Source organism: Vulpes lagopus, chromosome 7, assembly GCF_018345385.1.
Source record: "Vulpes lagopus strain Blue_001 chromosome 7, ASM1834538v1, whole genome shotgun sequence".
Classification (NCBI taxonomy): domain Eukaryota; kingdom Metazoa; phylum Chordata; class Mammalia; order Carnivora; family Canidae; genus Vulpes; species Vulpes lagopus.
In genome coordinates, this window is record NC_054830.1 from 3,016,864 (window position 1) to 3,034,349 (window position 17,486).

Genomic DNA, 17,486 nt, shown 5'->3' on the forward strand with positions numbered 1-17,486 from the left:
AAACATGGTGTCTAAAGAGCCAGGGGATCCTGGGAGTGAGATGCAGGCCTGGTGCTCTGGGGACAGCCCAGAGCGACTTCCTGGAGGAGGCATCCCATTGCCCGAGGCCACAGAGCCAGAGTGGCAGAGACAGGATTTAAACCCAGCCCGTTTGCAGAGTGGGCCGTCTGTGGGCAGATGCACAGACCAGCCGTCCCCATGCTAGGTGTCCCCTGCCTACTCCTGGGATGGGGATCCCAGCTGCGTGCTGGGGGATTGGGGGGCAGACCCCGTGGGTGGCCCTGGGCACCGAGCGGGGAGGAGGGAGGTCTGGACATGGCCCAATGAGCCCTAGGTCATCTCCTTGGAGCCTCCGCTGTGTTTGCCAAACACTTGGGGAACAAACTGCAGATGTCCCCCAATCCTGTCCTTCCTGCCAATGCTTCCCAAAGGTGGTGGTGGGGGGGACACTGGGTGTGCCCTCCCCTGCCCACGGGGCTGCCACAGCCCAGGGAGGGCTGAGAAGCCCAGCAAAGGCGGTAAAAGTGATCGTCAACACGCGCGTCAGGACCCACCCTCCTCTGCCCACAGCTTTTTGGGGCTCCCATCTCCCTGGATGAGACCTGAGTCCTCCTCATGACCCTGGCCCCCTGTCACCGCCCTGTCATCCCCTCCTTCCTCTATCGCCTCAACTCACCCTGCTCCAGACACATGGGCCTCCTTGCTCTTCCCCCAACAACCCAGTCCCGGTGCTGCCCCAGGGCCTTTGCACGGGCTGCACCTGCCAGAATCCCCATTGGCCTTTGCTTATATGTCACCTCCTCCAAGAGGTCTTAGACCCGCTCCCCCAATTTAAAAATATACCCCCCTCTCCCTGCCCTCACACGCCCCCCGTCCTCCGTCCTTTGCATGTTCTTTGTCATCTATTAAAACTAAGGCAAATCATGTATGTATTTGTCCTATTTGTCGCCTCTCAGCTGCACTATCAAGGCCCAGAGGGCAGGATTTTTACCTGGTTCGCTGCCCTCCTGGCACACACACAGCAGGTGCCCAACAGGATGTGTTGAGCGAACAAATGAATGAGTGAATGGCAGCTCCCGAGCGCCAAGCATGTCCCGGGACCGAGCACGGCCGCCGCACAGAGGGAAACCGCTGGGGTGAGGGAAGGCTTCCTGGAGGAGGTGGCATTGGGGCTGGGGCTTGAGGATGGACGGGATGTGTCCACGAGATGGGTGGCGGGGTGGGAGAGCACTGCAGGCACGGCCGGGGTGAAGGCCCCCAGGTGGGGAGGTGTGCACAGTCCGGTGGGACTCCAGCAGCGTCTCTGGAGGGACCAGAAGTTCTCAGCTGCCCCGGCGAGGAGTTTGGATGTTTGGTCTGAGGGCGAGTGGGAGCCACGGAGGTTCCTGAGCAGGGGCGGGGAGGGGAAGCTGCTAGGGGGCGGTAGTTCAGCCTCCCGGCACTGCCCCTGGGCCAGGTCCTAGGGAAGCCAGGGGCCACCCTGACCTCACCACGTTACACTGTGCTTTCCTAACACCCCACCCGGCCACAGGGGAGTCTAAGGGGCGGCCAAGAATTCAGTCAAAGGACGGGAGGGCCCCCCCAGAGACTGGCCCGTGGCCCTTCCCCTACCTCTGTGTGCCCCCATCCTGGCCAGTGCAGCTGGAGGACTCAGCAGGATCAGCCCCTGCGGGTCCAGGGAGGTTGGCATGGGAGGGGCTGCTCCATCTGACTACTTCTTCCCTCAGATCCTGTTCTCCAGTTTCCGAGAAATTCATTTATACTAAAGTGTGAACAGCTTCCATCCCAGGAAGCTACACCCACATGCCTAACCCAGGTGGGGAGGGCGCTAGTGGGGGGTGAGGGGGACTCCAGACAGGCTGGCAGGCTGGCCAGAGAGGCATTCTCACTGCTTTCGAATCTTGAACCTTGGCTTGTGCCACACAGTCCCACACCTGAGCAACTGCACACCCGGCACCCTGCAGCTAAGACCCACCCCAGGCCTGAACAGAGGCCATAGGCCTTTGGACAACACAAAGCACCTTTATTCTAGAGCACGAACCCCAAAGGGCAAAGCAAGTGGACGTGCAGGTCCGGCTGATACAGCTGCATATCCTCAGGGACCCTGAGTCCAGGATGTACAAGGTGGCGGGGGAGTGGGGGGTGCTCATGTTTCAAAACCCCAGAGGCCACTGGGCAAAACATGTGCTTCTGCGGGTTTTGATGTGCTTCTTGGGGTGCAGGGATGGGGGCCGCAGTCAGCTGAACCCAGCTGGGGCTAGTGGGACCCGAACTGAATTCCAGGTTTTTTCCCATTGTCCCGGGAAGGACTGGGGAGAGTCTGAGAGCAGTGAAGCGGGTCTGGGATTCTGAATTCAGCTCCCCCCACCCCCAGCCCTGTCCCCCAGGCGAGGTCACCGCGGCGTGGGCTGTCAGCGCGCACGTGCGGCCACGAGGGGGCAACAGGGATCCCGGGACACTGGCCCTCGTGGCCTCTGCTGCCCCACTGGCCCCACGTGGTCAGAAGTCCAGCTCTGGCATCAGGGTGTGCTTGGGGCGGCCGGGGGGCGGGGGCTCCTCCTGGGGAACGTCCTCCGTGGGGGCCGGCCCATCCCCGTGCTGGGCCTCCCAGGCCCTCTGCTGCGCCGGCCAGTCCAGGTGAGCCCAGCGGGGGTCAGGGCCCCCCACCACCTCGTCCACCAGGGCCTCCAGGTCAGGCGGGGGCGCGGACCGCTCCACGAGGATGGGCGCGAAGGGCCCCACCAGCCAGGGGAGCGGCACGGCCTGCAGCACCAGCTCTAGCAGCTCGTCCACGCAGGCGTGCGCCCGGGCCACGCTGCCTCGGCCCTCGGCCAGGGCGGCGGCCGGCACGTCCCCGAAGCAGCGGGCATCGGCGAAGGCGGACTGCAGGGCGTCTACGCTGCGCCGCACCTCAGCCACCTTGTCCTGGGCGCCCCGGGGCAGGCCCCGCACACTGGTCTCCAGCGCGTCCACCGTTCCCTGCAGCTCCCTCATCAAGCTGCGGGACAGCACCAGCGTCTCCAGCTCCGCCTGTGGCAGAGGGGAGGGGCCTCAGTGTCCCAGACCGGCGCCCTGCCTGCCTCAGTTTCCCCATGGATGCTCCCAACAGCTGGCCTCAGCGCTTGGTTTGAGACAGCTAGAGCCCGGCCTCTGGCAACACTGGGCAGATCCAGAACGCACCCCCACCACACACACACCCCCTGGTCACCCTCTCCCCGCCACCCTACCTGGCTGCGGCGGCGGCGGCCGTTCTCTGGGGAGTGCTGGTTCCAGTCCTCCCAAAGTTCGTGCACCTTCCCAGGGCGGGCCGGGGCAGTGGGGGTCGCCCCGCACTGCATGAGGTTGATCTGAGGGGACGGAGGCAGTGGTAGTGAGAGCTGGAGGATTTGGGGGCTCGGGGGTGGGGGGCCCAGCACCCTAGCCTGGATCTGGTCTCGATGAACATCTAGAGAGCATCTTCTTCCCTGCAGCCTTCCCCGCCTACTGATCTAGCCTGGCCCACCTGCCCGGTCTCTCCTCTGCTCTTGGCCAGACCCTGCGCCCCGTGGTTCCCCTGAAGCTCAGACTCACTTTGGCCGTTTTGCTCCATCTGCCAGGAACAGGTTTCCCTCCACCCCACGCCCCTGTCTGGCTCACTCCAGTTTAAGTTTCAGTGTAGATGCCTCCGCCTCCAGGAAGTCTTCCCTGCTCCCCTCCTGGCTGGGCAGATTCCACAGCACCTGCATGTTCTCCATCATGACCCTGATCCCGCTACTGCGCTGTGAGTGTCCTGAGGGGGCCACTGCGCCCTCTTCGGTGCCCGGGGCAAGGCAGGCATCAGAAGATAAATAGAAATAAATTGGAGTCCATCTGCGCTCCGGAAATAGGACTCAGCCTTAGAAGGGAGGGACATCCTGACACCTGCTACAACGTGGATGCACCTTGAGGACAGCGTGCCCGGTGACGTAAGCGGCCTCGGGTGCTCATCCGCGCCCTCTGGTGGCGGCTGCGGGGAGGGCAGAGCGGGGTCCCGGATGGAGCTGGGGGACGGGCTGGACCAGGCCGCAGGAAGAGGAAGGGGGGCTGTGGGCAGAGCTGCGGCACCCGCCGCTGTGCGGGGCGTGGGAGCGGAGGAGAGAGGGGAGTGGAGGGTTGCTCCCGGGCTTTGACCTGACCCCCCTGCAAGGACGGAGGCCGAGACGCAGGAGGAGCAGGTCAGGGGCATCTGAACTCAGCAGTTCAAAGGGAGGGATGGACAGTGAGGGAATAGTCTAGAACCTACAGGCTGCGGAGGATTGGGATGGGTGGCAGGTGCCCGGGGGAAGCGGTGCTTTCTCTCCTGAGCTACCCTGTCTATAAATTCCAGGTCCTACATCTCCTTCGCCCGGAGACCCCCTCCTGTCTCCCCAGGCTGAGCCTTGACCCCCACCCCCGAGCTGCCCCAGCCCTGAACACACCCGGCCGGAGGCAGCTGGGCCCGGCTGTGCCTCCCCGCTGCAGACCAGCTCAGGACCAGGTACGCAGCTGGCACTCAATCCATGCCTACTGGCCTGCGTCTTGGGGCGGGAGTGGGCAGAGGCTCTCACCAGCTCCAGCGTCTCCTGCAGCTGGGCCAGCGTGTCCTGGGCGTGGTGTTTCTTCTGCCTCAGTTTCCCCAGGGAGTGTTCATAGGCCAGGTGGCGGAGCCGTGCTGACAGGGAGCCCAAACGCACAAAGTAGCCCTGATGTCTCCTCTGCTCCTCCACTGAGCCCACTTCCGGGCCCTCGGCCTCGGCTGCCAGGGCCGCTGGAGGATGGGACGGAGGAAAGGTCAGCGTGGTCGCCTCTGCACATCTGCTCACCCTCCCTCTGGGTTCACAAGCCCACGGGCTCCCAGATTTATCGTTTTCCTCTACTGCTATCAATTCGTTTAACCTTCCCCAGACCCTACGACGTGGGCACTGCTATCAGCCCCATTTACAGATGAGGAACACCGAGGCAGAGGGAGACGATGTGCAAGAGGCAGACCTGGGATTTCAGCCCAGGCACCCTTGACCCCTCTACTAAATGGTCTGTTAAGAATACACTTGACGGGGCAGCCCCGGGTGGCTCAGCGCAGGGCGTGATCCTGGAGTCCCGGGATCGAGTCCTGCGTCGGGCTCCCTGCGTGGAGCCTGCTTCTCCCTCTCCCTCTGCCTATGTCTCTGCCTCTCTGTGTCTCCGATGAATAAATAAGTAAAATCTTTTTTTTTAAAGATTTTATTTATTTATTTATTATGAGAGACACAGAGAGAGGGGCAGAAACACAGGCAGAGGGAGAAGCAGGCTCCATGCAGGGAGCCTGACATGGGGCTCGATCCCGTGTCTTAGGATTAGGCCCTGGGCTGAAGGAGGCGCTAAACCACTGAGCCACCCAGGCTACCCTAAATAAAATCCTTAAAAAAAAAAAAAAAAAAAAAAGGAATACACTTGACAAGTGTGTGGCACACAGTAGGTGTTTCATAAATGCCTCACAGCCTTTCTGCGGAGGAGGGAGTGCCTTGACGCGTCCCCCAAGTGCCATAAGGCAAGGGGGTTGAGAAGTCAGATCATCTCCAGGGTCAGGCAAGATGTAGAAAGCTGGAGAATGATGTGTTTGGGTTTTTTTTTAAAATAAGATTTTATTTTTTAAGTAATCTCTACCCTCAACGCGGGACTCAAACTCACAGCCCCAAGATCAAGAGTGGCCCACCCCACGGACTCAGCCGGCCAGGCGCCCCAGGAGAGGGCAGGTGCCTTTCAGCTCGAGTGTTTCGCGCTGGAGGACAGGCCGCAGCTCGGGATCGGAGGGCGCGATCTCATTGTTAGATGCACGGGATGAGTTAGAGCACTCTATGCCCTGCCTAGGCCAGCGCTGCAAGCAGGAGGGCCGCCAGTTCGAGGCTGTGGCCCTCACGTGCGTAAGCCCCGTGCCCTCTCAGGGTCTGCGTGGTCTGATGTCTAGGAGGATGCGGGTCGGGGGCTGCGGGGGTGGACGGGACGTCAGGGCTGGGCTCCCCGCCCTGCGTCCTGCTGGACTGTGGTGCGGCCCTGCGCAAAGTGCCGGAGCTCTGTGGTCCATGACCTCAGGGCATGCGGGCTGGGAGAGGGACTGGGGAGCAGTGGGGAGGGGGGCCAGCCTCACCCAGCTCATCCTCAGTCATGGGCAGGAAGTGGTCCACCAGCTCCTCCGACTTGCCCAGCACGACGTCCACGGCGTGGCTCATGGAGCGCTTCAGGTCTATACTCCAGCGGCGGCCCTGACGTGCCAGGCCCACCACGCCTGTCACGCCGCTGGCCACCGTGTCCTTGGCCGAGGTCACCACCTGGTGGGAGGGGGCACCCTCCAGGTTCTGGCTCCCTTCTCTTACCCAGCTCCTCGAGGCTGGGTGTCAGGGGTCCCTGGCCCTTCCTGGCGCGGGGCCTCAATTTCCCTTCTGTAAAATGAGGGGAAATAGAGGTTCCCCCTCCCGGGGTTGTTGAGGGGATTATGGGCACCAACTGCCACATCTTCAGTGCTCGGTCAGCTCGGCGGGGGCTGATCATTGTAACTTGGCTGGTGTTGAGTGGGCCCCAAACCGGACTCAGCCCCAGTGTGGTGGGCCCAGGTCCTGGGCTGGTCCCGGAGGAGGCTGCGCTGCTCCCTCCCACCGCCACCCCTCTCCGGGTACCCACCGTAGGGGTCCCCACCCTACCATGTCCGAAGGTTGCTGGAGAAAAGGCAGCTTCTCCAGCTTGTCCAGCCCCCTGCAGGCGAGATTGTTCACTGTGGCCACTGGAGGGGAGAGGCAGGGAGTGAGGGCAAGGGAGGCGGGGAGGATGGAGGGAGGCGCCGGGTGGGGTGGGGGGTCTGTGAGGGTGTGGGGGGAGACACAAGGCTGGGCCCCACCCCCCCTGCCCTCCTGGCCTCAGCCCTGCCACCTGGCTGCTGCCAGCGCCAAGGTGACTCCTGCCCCGTGCTGGCTGGGAGGGCCCAGCGGGCAGGCTCAAGGTCACGCAAACTGGCTGAGAAGGAGGCTGGGGAGGTGGGGAGGCCCAGGGCTGGGATGGGACCTCGGTCCACCAGAAGCCAGGGGTCTTTCCACCCCACCCCCACCCCTCTGCCAGGTTGGGCCCCTCAGCTGGCACAGGTGCCTGGGGAGATGTGGGGCTCAGGTCGCCGTGGGGGCAACGACAGAGAGACAGATGAGGGAGGGAGGTCGACAGGAAGGAACCGGAGGTTCGCCAGGCCGCTGGATGAGGGACGACCTCCACAAACGGCTAAGGGTGGAGGTCCTGGAGATGAAACCGGAGAGGGATGGTGGACTGGGGTGTAGGTAGAATGGGGGATGGGAGGGGGCAGGGAATGGGAGATGGTGCTGGCGGGATCAGGGAGGACCAGACCGGTGGATGGGGTACAGGCAGGTGCACGGACTAAAGGTGTCCACATGGGTGGGACTGCGTGGAGTCCACCTCAGCAGGTGCACTCCAGAGCATGGGGGGGGGGCAGCGGGGCAGGACCCAGGGGTCGGGGGGTGCTCACGCTGGGGCTGCAGGTGGCTGAGCAGCGGCTGGGCGTGGTCCAGGGCCCGGGTGGTGAGGCCGCACACGCAGTGCTCGGCCAGGCGGCAGGCGGAGCCCAGCAGCGGGTGCCTGTCCTTAGCAGCACTGTAAGCATCCAAGACGGCGGTGCACGTGGTCCTGACCAGGGGCAGGGCCACCACGCGCTGTACCGCGTTCTGCGGGGAGGTGGGGGCATCAGAGGGCTCCCCCGAGGGTGTGAGGAGCTCTGCCGCACCTCTGTCCTGCTTCCCTTCCCGAGGCCAGGATGAGGGGCGGGAGGGAGGGTTGAGGGACTGCAGGCTTAACTTGGGGCTTCGGCCTTCCCATCTGTAAAATGGGTTTCTAGGGCTGGGTGAGTCGTGGAGCCCACATGCGTGAAGTGCGGGGAGCAGGGACTGATGCAGACATGTGGCGTGATTGCTGTCCTTTGTGCTGCTGCCGTGGAGGGCGCCGAGGTGCTGGACACGGGACGGGTAGCCGCAGAGACCCAGAGGTGGAGGTGCGCGGGGGCGTGGGGGTGTGGGGGGAGATGCTCCCCGCCCCGGGGCCTCACTGTGCAGCTCTGAGCCCCCTCCATGGTCCAGCGAGGATAGGAAGGGGCGGGGGTACCTGGTCTGAAACTGTCCCAGAAGGGATATTCCCACCCCCCTTCCCTGTGCCCCTGCTCTGCTGGGGGGCAGCCCCTCACCTGCTGGTCCTGCTCACACAAGCTCGTTGTGGGGGGCTGAGCAGTCTCGTGGTCTGACATGCCTGCTGCAAACACCCTGCAGGGCAGGACAGGGTGAGAGGGGCCTCTCCACACCAGCCCTCCTGGGTCCCACCTAGGCCTTGGGGTCTGTCCTGCTGGGCTTGGGCAGGTACTCTTCTCTCTTGGGACCATAGTTGTTTTTTTTTTTTTTAAGATTTTATTTATTTATGATAGACATAGAGAGAGAGGCAGAGACACAGGCAGAGGGAGAAGCAGGCTCCATGACGGGAGCCCGACGTGGGACTCGATCCCGGGGCTCCAGGATCACGCCCTGGGCCAAAGGCAGGCGCTAAACCGCTGAGCCACCCAGGGATCCCTGGGACCTCGTTTTTGGTAATGATAGGAGCAGCTGGGTGGTTCAGTCGGTTGAGTGTCTGACTCTGGGTTTGGCTCAGGTCATGACCTCAGGGTCTTTTTTCTTTTTTTAAGATTTTATTTATTCATGAGGGACAGAGAGGCAGGGACACAGGCCGAGGGAGAAGCAGGCTCCTGGCAGGAAGCCCGATGTGGGACTTGACCCCCAGACCGGGATCACGCCCTGAGCCAAAGGCAGGCTGAGCCACCCAGGGGTCCCGATCTCAGGGTCTCGAGATGGAAGCCCATGTTGGGCTCTGCGCGCAGGGGGGCATCTGCTTGAGGATCCTCTCCCTCTCCCTCTGCCTCTCCCTGGCTTGTGCATACTCTGTCTCTCAAATAAATAAATCTCTTTTTTTCAAATAAATAAATCTTAAAAAAAAAAAAAGGATGATGATAATACCTACCTCCCAGCATCGCAAGGGACATGGACAATGTATGCACAGGCTCTGTACACAGTAGGTGCACACTAGAGAGCTCTACAAGGTGGGGATATTGTAGTGATTCAAAGCATGGACTCTGGAGAGGGAAAGACCTGGGTTCAAATCCTGCCATTACCTGCTGTGTGACCTTGGGCAAATGCCTTCACTTCTCTGAGCTGTTTCCTCTTCTGCAAAGGAGGGGAGGTCCCTGCTGCCCCTGCCCAGCCCCCAGCTCATCCTTCCCCGACAAACTGCACAAGCAGCCCCCGGCAGGGGTGGACGTGGAAGCTGCCCATTCCCAATAAACGCACAGCCCGACAGGGAAACCGAGGCGGCCGTGGCGATTCCAAGGCCACTCATGTAAGCAGACTCAGGGTGGGGAGTTCGAGCTGAGACTCCCCGCTCCCTCGCAGTTCTTTCCCCATCCCCACCCTGCGCCCTCGGAGCCCTGGTCCCCGCCCAACTGGGTCCCCAGCTTCAGCCAACTGGGCCAAGGGTCTCGGCCACCTGCTCCGGCCCGTCATCCCCCTCCTTTCTCACACCGCTGGATCCCCTCCTGCCCACCTGATCCGGAGCCCCCAGCCCTGCGGGGCTCTCCCGGACGCCCTCCGCAGGACACTCACCTGGGCGCGCGCAGCCCCAGCCCCCGAGCACCGCGGCGGACCCCGGACTCCGGCTCCAGGCTCCGCCCACCGCCGGCCCCCCTTATAGCAGCCGGGGGGGCGGGGCCTCGGGTACTGACCAATGGGGAGGGGCTGCGCGGAGGCGTGTCCCCGGGGGCGGGGCTCCAAGCCCACCCTCCCCACCCCGCGCGCCTCTCTGGGACTCCCGAGGGCGCTCCGCGGTTGTCATAGTAACTTGCGGACGCTGATGCCCCAGGATTGAGCTACTTCCGTTGGCCGGATCTGACCACCTGTCACCCTGCTGTCATCGCGGAGACGGTAGAGGACGATCACTGCCCCCATGACTTCGGGCCGAGGCGTGACCTTGGGCAAGTCCTCAAGGTCTTTCTTGTTGTTTTAAAATATCTGTCCTTTAACTCGCCCAGGATTCCGGCTGGCCCATGCCCTTGGACCCCCATTTTGCAGATGAGCAGACTGAGGGATCTGATTCAAACCCCGCTCTGCCAGACTCCAGGCCCCTCCCTGGCTTTCATCATCATGGAATGACCACCATCGTGAGCATGACCATTCAGGGAGCATGTCCCCAAACACCCAGGGGTCCTCCCCAAATCGGACTCTGGCTCCCAGCATGCCCAGCCCTGTGTCCACAGGTGGCTCAATGTTCCGAGTTGGAAGAACACAGGCTCCAGGCCTCTGCCCATGCCTTGAGCTCCACCCAACCTGCCCAGGCCTGCCCTGGGTGGCTATCCCCCTGGGTTGTCATGGGCCAGCATGACAAATTGTTTGGAGACCTGAAGCAATCTGGTTTAATTTAAACCTTCCCCAGGACACAAGCTCTGGCAGGAATCCACCGGTAAAATGACACTCTGGGCAATGGTCAGAGTTTTATTTCCAGTTAAGTCCTGGATGGGGGGAGGGGGAGGAGAAGCCGAGGGCCATCAGATCCCAACTGTTATCCCTTTGGAAGCTCACGTCCTATACCCCAGACCCTGGATCAGGCCTCTTCTTTCCTTCTCCTTCCTCCGGAGGACTAAGAAGAGAACCTGGGAGATGCTGGGAACACAGTGAATTCCAATAGTCCAATCCCATTCCACACTTATTAACCCCTCAGGTCCGTCTCCAAACTGAGAGATGCTGGCTACCAGGGAACCCAGTCCCAGTCCCTGCATTTGGAGAGCCCCCTGAAGTGGGGGAGCAGAGCCAGATAGAGACAACCCAGCGTGGCCAGGGCTGGGCCAGTGGGAGGCTGAGCAGGCTGAGGGAGCCTGGAGACCAGGAGATCTGGAAAATAGGGAGACATTCTTCTTCTTCTTTTTTTTTTTAAGTAGGCTCCATGCCCAGTGTGGGGCCCTGAGATAAAGAGTTGCGTGCCCTACTGGCTAAGCCAGCCAGGTGCCCCCAGGGAAAGATTCTTGGAAGAGGGTACAAGGAGGCCAGAGAGCCCATGGTGTGTTTTAGGAAGCGTGAGCCAAGCCAGCCCCGGCAGCTCCGGAAAGCTGAAGGTGAATGATTTGCCAAGGAGCATGCAGCGTCCTGCCAGGCCCGTCTCCCCACCGCAGACCCAGGCCTCAGCGTGACTCGGCTGCTTCTAGGAGCGTCTGGCCCTTCAAGGCTTCGGGCCGAGCGCAGCGGGTGTCGTTCCTGGAGAACATCTTGTCTTTGTTGGCCACAAGCCACCCATAGAGGTCGTCCAGGTTGTGATCACAGATCCAGGGGTTACCAGAGATGTCAAAGCCGTCCTCCATGTCCCGGGTGGGCTGCCCCAGGGATGTCCAGAGCCCCTTGGGCACGCTGGTGAGCGAGTTGTTGGAGAGGTCAAGCATGTCCAGCTGCTGCAGACCTCGGAAGGCACCGGCCGCCACCGCGGCCAACTTGTTGTCGCTCAGGAAAAGGTAGCGCAGGCCTGGCTGGGGTGCCAGGAGCCCCTCTTCAAGCACTTGCAACCTGTTGCCCTCCAGATGCAGCCTTTCCAACTGCAGGGGGCCCCTCAGGAGGTCAGGGGGCAGAGTCTTCAACTGGTTATTACTGAGGTCAAGGATGTGCAGGGCGGTGACGTTGGCCAGCAGCCCGGGGGGCAGTGTCTGGAGGTGGTTCCCGGACAGGTCCAGATGCCCCAGGGCTTTCAGCCCGCACAGCCACGAGGGCTCCAGGATGTCCAGCCGGTTTTCCTTTAGCACCAGGGTGTGGAGAGCAGCCGAGACCCGGAACAGGCCGGGGGGCAGCTGGGTCAGGGCATTGCGGGTCAGGTCGAGCACTTTCAGCAGAGGCACCGGCAGCAAGAGCTTGGGCGAGAGGCTCTCCAGCTGGTTGGTGGAGAGGTGCAACTCCTGGAGGTTAGAGACGCCCTGGAGGGTGTCAGCCCGCAGCTGGGTGAGGTTGAAGAACTCCACCACCAGGTGGACGGTGTCGGCGGGGAAGCGGTGAGGGAGTTTGGCAGGTGGGTGGCAGGAGACGGAGCTGCCGTTGCTGGACGGGAACACCAGGCAGGTGTCACGGTCCGGGGTGACCCCCTGGGCTGAGGCCACGGATAACAGCAGCAGGAGCAGTGTTCTAGAAAGATGGGAGCTCAGACCTCCCAGGCTGTAGATAGCGACAGAAGAGACACCTAGTTCGATGAAAGCATCCCAAGAATCTGCTATTTCTTGTTTCCACTTCCCCCATCCTGGACCATGCCACCTCCTTGCTCCCCTCGACTAGGGCATCACCTCCTGCTCCTCCTCTGGCCTCCCCTTCATCCCTCACCCAACTGCCAGAAGTAGCTGCTATTCCCCAGAGCAGTCTAACTCTGAAAACGGAGTTTCTCAGTCAGACCCATAACTGCTACCCTTCTTCATTGGCAGCTCAGCCCCATCGGGCTGTTAATTATTTACAGTCTCATTTGCTAATTTCTTCTGCTCTAGCTTGTTTTCTGGGTCATTTTCTATTTCCCTGGCTCCATATTTTGAAGGCAGAGCCAACGAACTCCTACTTAGCCTGCAAAGCCCTAGCTCCAATGCTTCCTTTTCCATGAAGGTTTCTCTGACTTTCCCAAGGTTCCCCCTCTGGGGTCTGTCTCTTTCTGTCTGGCCCTGAACCAGCAAGGTTATATTTCTGTGGCCTGTTCCATCTTGCTCCAAAATGCTTGGAACAATCCAGGCCTCAGAAAGGAACTCTAAACATGAAAAGTGTATTCTGCTTTGTGCAGATCTGGGGCAGGCTTTTGGCCTTGGGATGGAGTGGTTTACAGTTGGCACCATAATCCTCGGAGGGCTGGGGCTTCTGCGCCTCCTGGTCTGCCCAGCAGGCCTCTGATGGGGTGTTGGTCGGGCAGTCCTGGGGTCTTCTACCTCTCTCTCTGGCCCGGGGTGGGGGAGACTCACCTCTGGCTTCGCTCTGGGCTCCAAGGGGACATAATGGCCTCTCTCTTTTCCATCTGTGTTCCCTTGGCCCGGTGAGGTAGCCTTATACCCTTGGACCGAGGACAAGGCCGCCAACCACGGGGAAGTCCTTACCCACATCCTGTTCCCGTTAGTGGCTGGACCTGAGCCAGGCAGGGGAAACGGAGTCGTCAAAATTGCAAAACTGCTTCCTGGCAGTGGGAGGGCAGCAGGGAGTTGCCTGCCCCTTCTTTCCCTGCTTCTACCCAGTTTTTCATTTCCCTGAATCCTGCTTTTGGAGCGTGGGCACCCAAGAGTCTCCTGGGCTGAATCCCCGCTTTCCAGTCCAGGAATCAGAGGTTGGGTTCACAAGGCACCATTTTTAGGGGACAGCTCTTTAAGCAAGAGATACTCTTTGCACTAAATTTGAGCAACCAGGAAGCTCAACGAAGAGAACAAAAAGCATTTGTGTTGAACTTATGACATGTTGTTGGCCTTTTTAAAAAATGAAATAATTTATAAAAATTAGATTTCAAAAGTAAGCAATGCCAAAAGCCTCCACAGTCTTTGAACAATGGCCTGGGAGGCACTGAACCTGGCTCTGGCTCCCAGCTCCGCTAGGAATGGCTTTATTTTGTGATCTTGGGCAAGTGGCTTCAGTTTTCTTGGCCTCAGTTTCCATATCCGTGGAGTTGAACTCAATCTCCAAGGGCCCCTTCTGCTCTTTCTTTCTTCATCTGAAGCTAATGTGCTGTTTGTTTTGGATCCTTCTCATTCCCTAATGCATTTGGAAGCTACAAATTTCCCTTTGAGAACTACTTTGGCTGCACCTCACGGGTTTGGCTATCCAGTGCTTTCATTCTTGTCGCATTCTAAACATTCAGGTGTGATGTGTTATCTTTACCTGCACCCAGGACTTTGGTCACGTCTGGCCATAGCCTCTTCTCCCTGGCCAATCTCTGGAGTTTTGTCTTTATTGAGCTGTAAGAATGAATATGAGTTCTGTCTTGTGGACACACAGGTTCAGAGACACACATGCAGGCTGATCGTGACAGGCATAAAGAAAGACAGATGGAGGGGTCCTGGGTGGCTCAGTCGGTTAAGTGTCTGCCTTCGGCTTAGGTCATAATCTCAGGGTCCTGGGATGCAGCCCCACATCGGGCTCCTTGTTCAGTGGGGAGTCTGCTTCTCCCTCTCCCTCTGCTTCTCCTCCTCCTTGTGCTCTCTCTCTGTCTCTCTCTGTCAAATAAATAAATACAATCTAAAAAAAAAAAGACAGATGGATATCCTCGTGAATACACAGGTAGAGATACCACACAGAGGGGAAAATGTGTAGGATCACACAGACACACAGACAAAGCAGGACACGTCAGACAGAATAACAGATCTGTAGAGGCGGACACGCAAAAACACATACCCACAAAAGTAGGCAGAGGAGCTGAATAGACAGTTTTCCAAAGAAGACACCTAGATGGCCAATAGGTACATGAAAAGTGCTCAACGTCACTCATCATCAGAAAAATGCAGATCAAAACCACAATGAGCTATTACCTCACACTTGTCAGAATAATTAGAATCAAGAAGAGAAGAAATAACAGGTGTTGGCAAGGCTGTGGAGAAAAGGGAACCCTTGGGGGTCCCTGGGTGGCTCAGAGGTTTAGCGCCTGCCTTTGGCCCAGGGCGTGATCCTGGAGTCCCAGGATCAAGTCCCACGTCAGGCTCCCTGCATGGAGCCTGTGTCTCCCTCTGCCTGTGTCTCTGCCTCTCTGTCTCTCTGTCTCTCATGAATAAATAAATAAATAAATAAATAAATAAATAAATAAATAAATAAATAAAATCTTTAAAAAAAAAAAGAAAAGAAAAGGGAAACCGTGCACACTGCCAGTGGGAAACCAAATTGGTGCAGCCGCTGGGGAAGACAGTGTGGAGGGAGGGCCCTCAAAAAATTAAAAATAGAGATATATGACCCAGCAATCCCACTTCTGGGTATTTATCCAAAGAAAACAAAATGGTAACTTGAAAAGATATATGTATTCGTTTGTTTGTCAGAGTATTATTCACAATAGCCAAGACTAGAAACATCCTAAGGGTTATTGACGTATGGATAAGGAAGATGTGATTAAAAAAAAAAAGAGAGAGGGGATCCCTGGGTGGCTCAGCAGTTTGGCGCCTGCCTTTGGTCCAGGGCGCGATCCTGGAGTCCCAGGATTGAGTCCCACGTCGGGCTCCCTGCGTGGAGCCTGCTTCTCCCTCTGCGTGTGTCTCTGCCTCTCTCTCCCTCTCTCCCTCTCTCTATGTCTATCATGAATAAATAAATAAAATCTTAAAAATAAATAAATAAATAAAAAGAAAATGTGACGCACAGACACTGGAATATTATTCAAGCATAAAAAAGAAGAAAATGCTGCCATTTGCAACAATGTGATTGAATCTTGAGGGCATTACCCTAAGTGAATTAGACCAGGACAGAAAGACAGATACTATATACTCTCATTTATTTGAGGAATTAAAAAAACCCGTAACTGAGAGCAGGATGGCAGGATGGCTGCCAGGGGCTACGGGGTGCAAGAAATGGGGAGATATTGGTCTAAGGATACAAACGTGCAGTTCTTTTTTTTTTTTTTTTTAGATTTAAAACATTTATTTATTTGTGAGAGAGAGAGAGAGGAAGAGCACCAGCAGGAGAAGGGGCAGAGGGAGAGGGAGAAGCAGCCTCCTCGCTGAGCAGAGGGCCTGAGGCAGGGCTCCATCCCCGGGCTCTGGGATCATGACCTGAGCCGAAGAAGTCACACGTCACCAACTGAGCCACCCAGGCGCCTCCACCCCTCAACCCCATTTTTTCTTTAAAAATTTATTTATTTACTAGAGAGAGAGGGAGGGACAAATGTGCAGTTCTAAGATGAATACACCCGGGAGGGGTCACGTACAGCGTGGTGACTGCAGTTAACGTTACCGTATTATATACTTGAAAATTGCTAAGAGAGTAGATCTGCAATATTCTCATCACTCACACACCCGGGGACCTGCGGGAGGAGATGCACTGATGGTGGTAATCCTCGTGCAATGTGTGCACGCATCAAATCACTGGGTTGTGCGCCTGGAACTCAGTGCCGTCCATCAAACCTCTCTCAATAAGGCTGGAGAAACGGGTTCAGGAGGAGCCATGGGATGTCATCGCGGTGCTTTGTGTCGCTTTGTTTACTAACAGTGTCCCCCAGCACAAGGAGGATCCGGATCTGTCCTGTCCACTGCCCGGTCCCCAGAGCCCAGCACACAGCAGGTGCTTCGCGGACGCGGGCGGGAAGGGAGGAGTGTGAACGTGAAGGCATAACGCCGAAGAGATCTCTTAAAGTGAAATCAGATCCTGCTCCCTGCTTGAAACCCTCTGATGGTTCCCTGTCGCACTTAAAATAAAATCTGTAAGGCTGGGGTGGGGGTGGAGGTGGGGAGTTAATGTTTAATGGGGACTGAGTTTTACTTTGGAAAGATGGAAAGTTCTGGGGATGGATGGTGGGGGTGGGTGCCCGGCGGTGTGAACGGACTTCACGCCATTGAGCTGTGTGCTTTAGGAAACGGTACCCAAAAAGAGAAAATAAATAAAATAAGAATATAAATAAATAAATAAATAAATGTACCAATGGTGCATTTGAATTGATGTAGATTTATGTGGATTTTACAACCAAAGAATTTTACAGTCCTCACCTGTGAGGCCCTGCCTACCTGGAGCCCTGGCCCTGCTCTCTCTCATCTGCACCTGCTCCTGCCCAGCCCTCCCTCCCCGCGCTGCTGGGGGCCACTGTGGCCGCCCTGCCCCTCCTCCAAGCAGGTCCCCACTGCAGGCCTTGCACCGGCTCTTCCCTCTGCCTGCACACCTCCCCACAGCTGCTTTCTCACATGTCACCTCTCAGCTCAAGTGTCATCTCCTCCGGAGGTCCTCCTTGACCACCCCCTCCCCCACCCCATCACCCCTGACCTAGCACGTTATCTGGCCTTTTCACTGTGCATGTCACTACTTCAAATCCAGGCCTAGGGCAGCCCCCGTGGCTGAGCGGTTTAGCGCCGCCTTCAGCCCAGGGTGTGATCCTGGAGACCTGGGATCAAGTCCCACGTCGGGCCCCCTATGTGACCCCTGCTTCTTCCTCTGCCTGTGTTTCTGTGTCTCTCATGAATAAATAAATAAAATCTTAAAAAAAAAACCAAACGAACCACAAATCTGGTCCTAATTTGTGTGTATGGGGTCGATCCCCCCCCCCCCCGCCCCACCTCACCCGCCCCAGGCTGTGAAATCCACGATGACAGGGATCTTGGTCCCAAACATGCCTGGCATTCAGCAGGGGCACAATAAATATTTGCTCAAGTGTGAATCAGAAACTGGCCCATCCAGATGAAGATGCCGGCCCCTCTCCCATTTCCACACCCAGTTCCCCCAGAATTCTGCTTGCGGTCATGAGTCCCACAGGGCACT

General features: G+C 58.3%; 2 protein-coding genes across 2 annotated transcripts; both read right to left on the reverse strand.

Moving 5' to 3' along the window:
• Positions 1–2,002: 2,002 nt before the first annotated feature.
• Positions 2,003–9,744, reverse strand: PLIN5 (perilipin 5). The gene is made up of 8 exons (XM_041764160.1): positions 9,666–9,744; positions 8,207–8,282; positions 7,499–7,694; positions 6,672–6,751; positions 6,122–6,302; positions 4,566–4,765; positions 3,228–3,347; positions 2,003–3,030 (listed from the first exon to the last, which is right to left on the reverse strand). The coding sequence occupies exons 2-8, from the start codon at positions 8,264–8,266 to the stop codon at positions 2,500–2,502; spliced, it is 1,368 nt and encodes a 455-aa protein (XP_041620094.1). The 5' UTR covers positions 8,267–8,282; positions 9,666–9,744; the 3' UTR covers positions 2,003–2,499.
• A 793-nt stretch (positions 9,745–10,537) lies between these two features.
• LRG1 (leucine rich alpha-2-glycoprotein 1) lies at positions 10,538–13,179 on the reverse strand. Its single transcript, XM_041764161.1, has 2 exons — positions 13,025–13,179; positions 10,538–12,245 (listed from the first exon to the last, which is right to left on the reverse strand). Exons 1-2 carry the CDS (start codon positions 13,075–13,077, stop codon positions 11,234–11,236), a joined length of 1,065 nt encoding a protein of 354 aa, XP_041620095.1. The 5' UTR covers positions 13,078–13,179; the 3' UTR covers positions 10,538–11,233.
• Between the last annotated feature and the right edge of the window lie 4,307 nt (positions 13,180–17,486).

Bases quoted from the DNA above. Each gene is read 5' to 3' on its own strand.
- PLIN5 (XM_041764160.1), bottom strand. From the start codon at position 8,266: ATGTCAGACCACGAGACTGCTCAGCCCCCCACAACGAGCTTGTGTGAG. The intron at 6,752-7,498 runs GTGAGCACCCCC...TCTCCCCTCCAG, and splicing joins CAGCCACCTGCAGCCCCAGC to TGGCCACAGTGAACAATCTC. The intron at 3,348-4,565 runs GTGAGAGCCTCT...CCGTCCCCTCAG, and splicing joins TGCAGGAGACGCTGGAGCTG to ATCAACCTCATGCAGTGCGG.
- LRG1 (XM_041764161.1), bottom strand. From the start codon at position 13,077: ATGGAAAAGAGAGAGGCCATTATGTCCCCTTGGAGCCCAGAGCGAAGC. The intron at 12,246-13,024 runs GTGAGTCTCCCC...CGCTATCTACAG, and splicing joins AGCCCAGAGCGAAGCCAGAG to CCTGGGAGGTCTGAGCTCCC.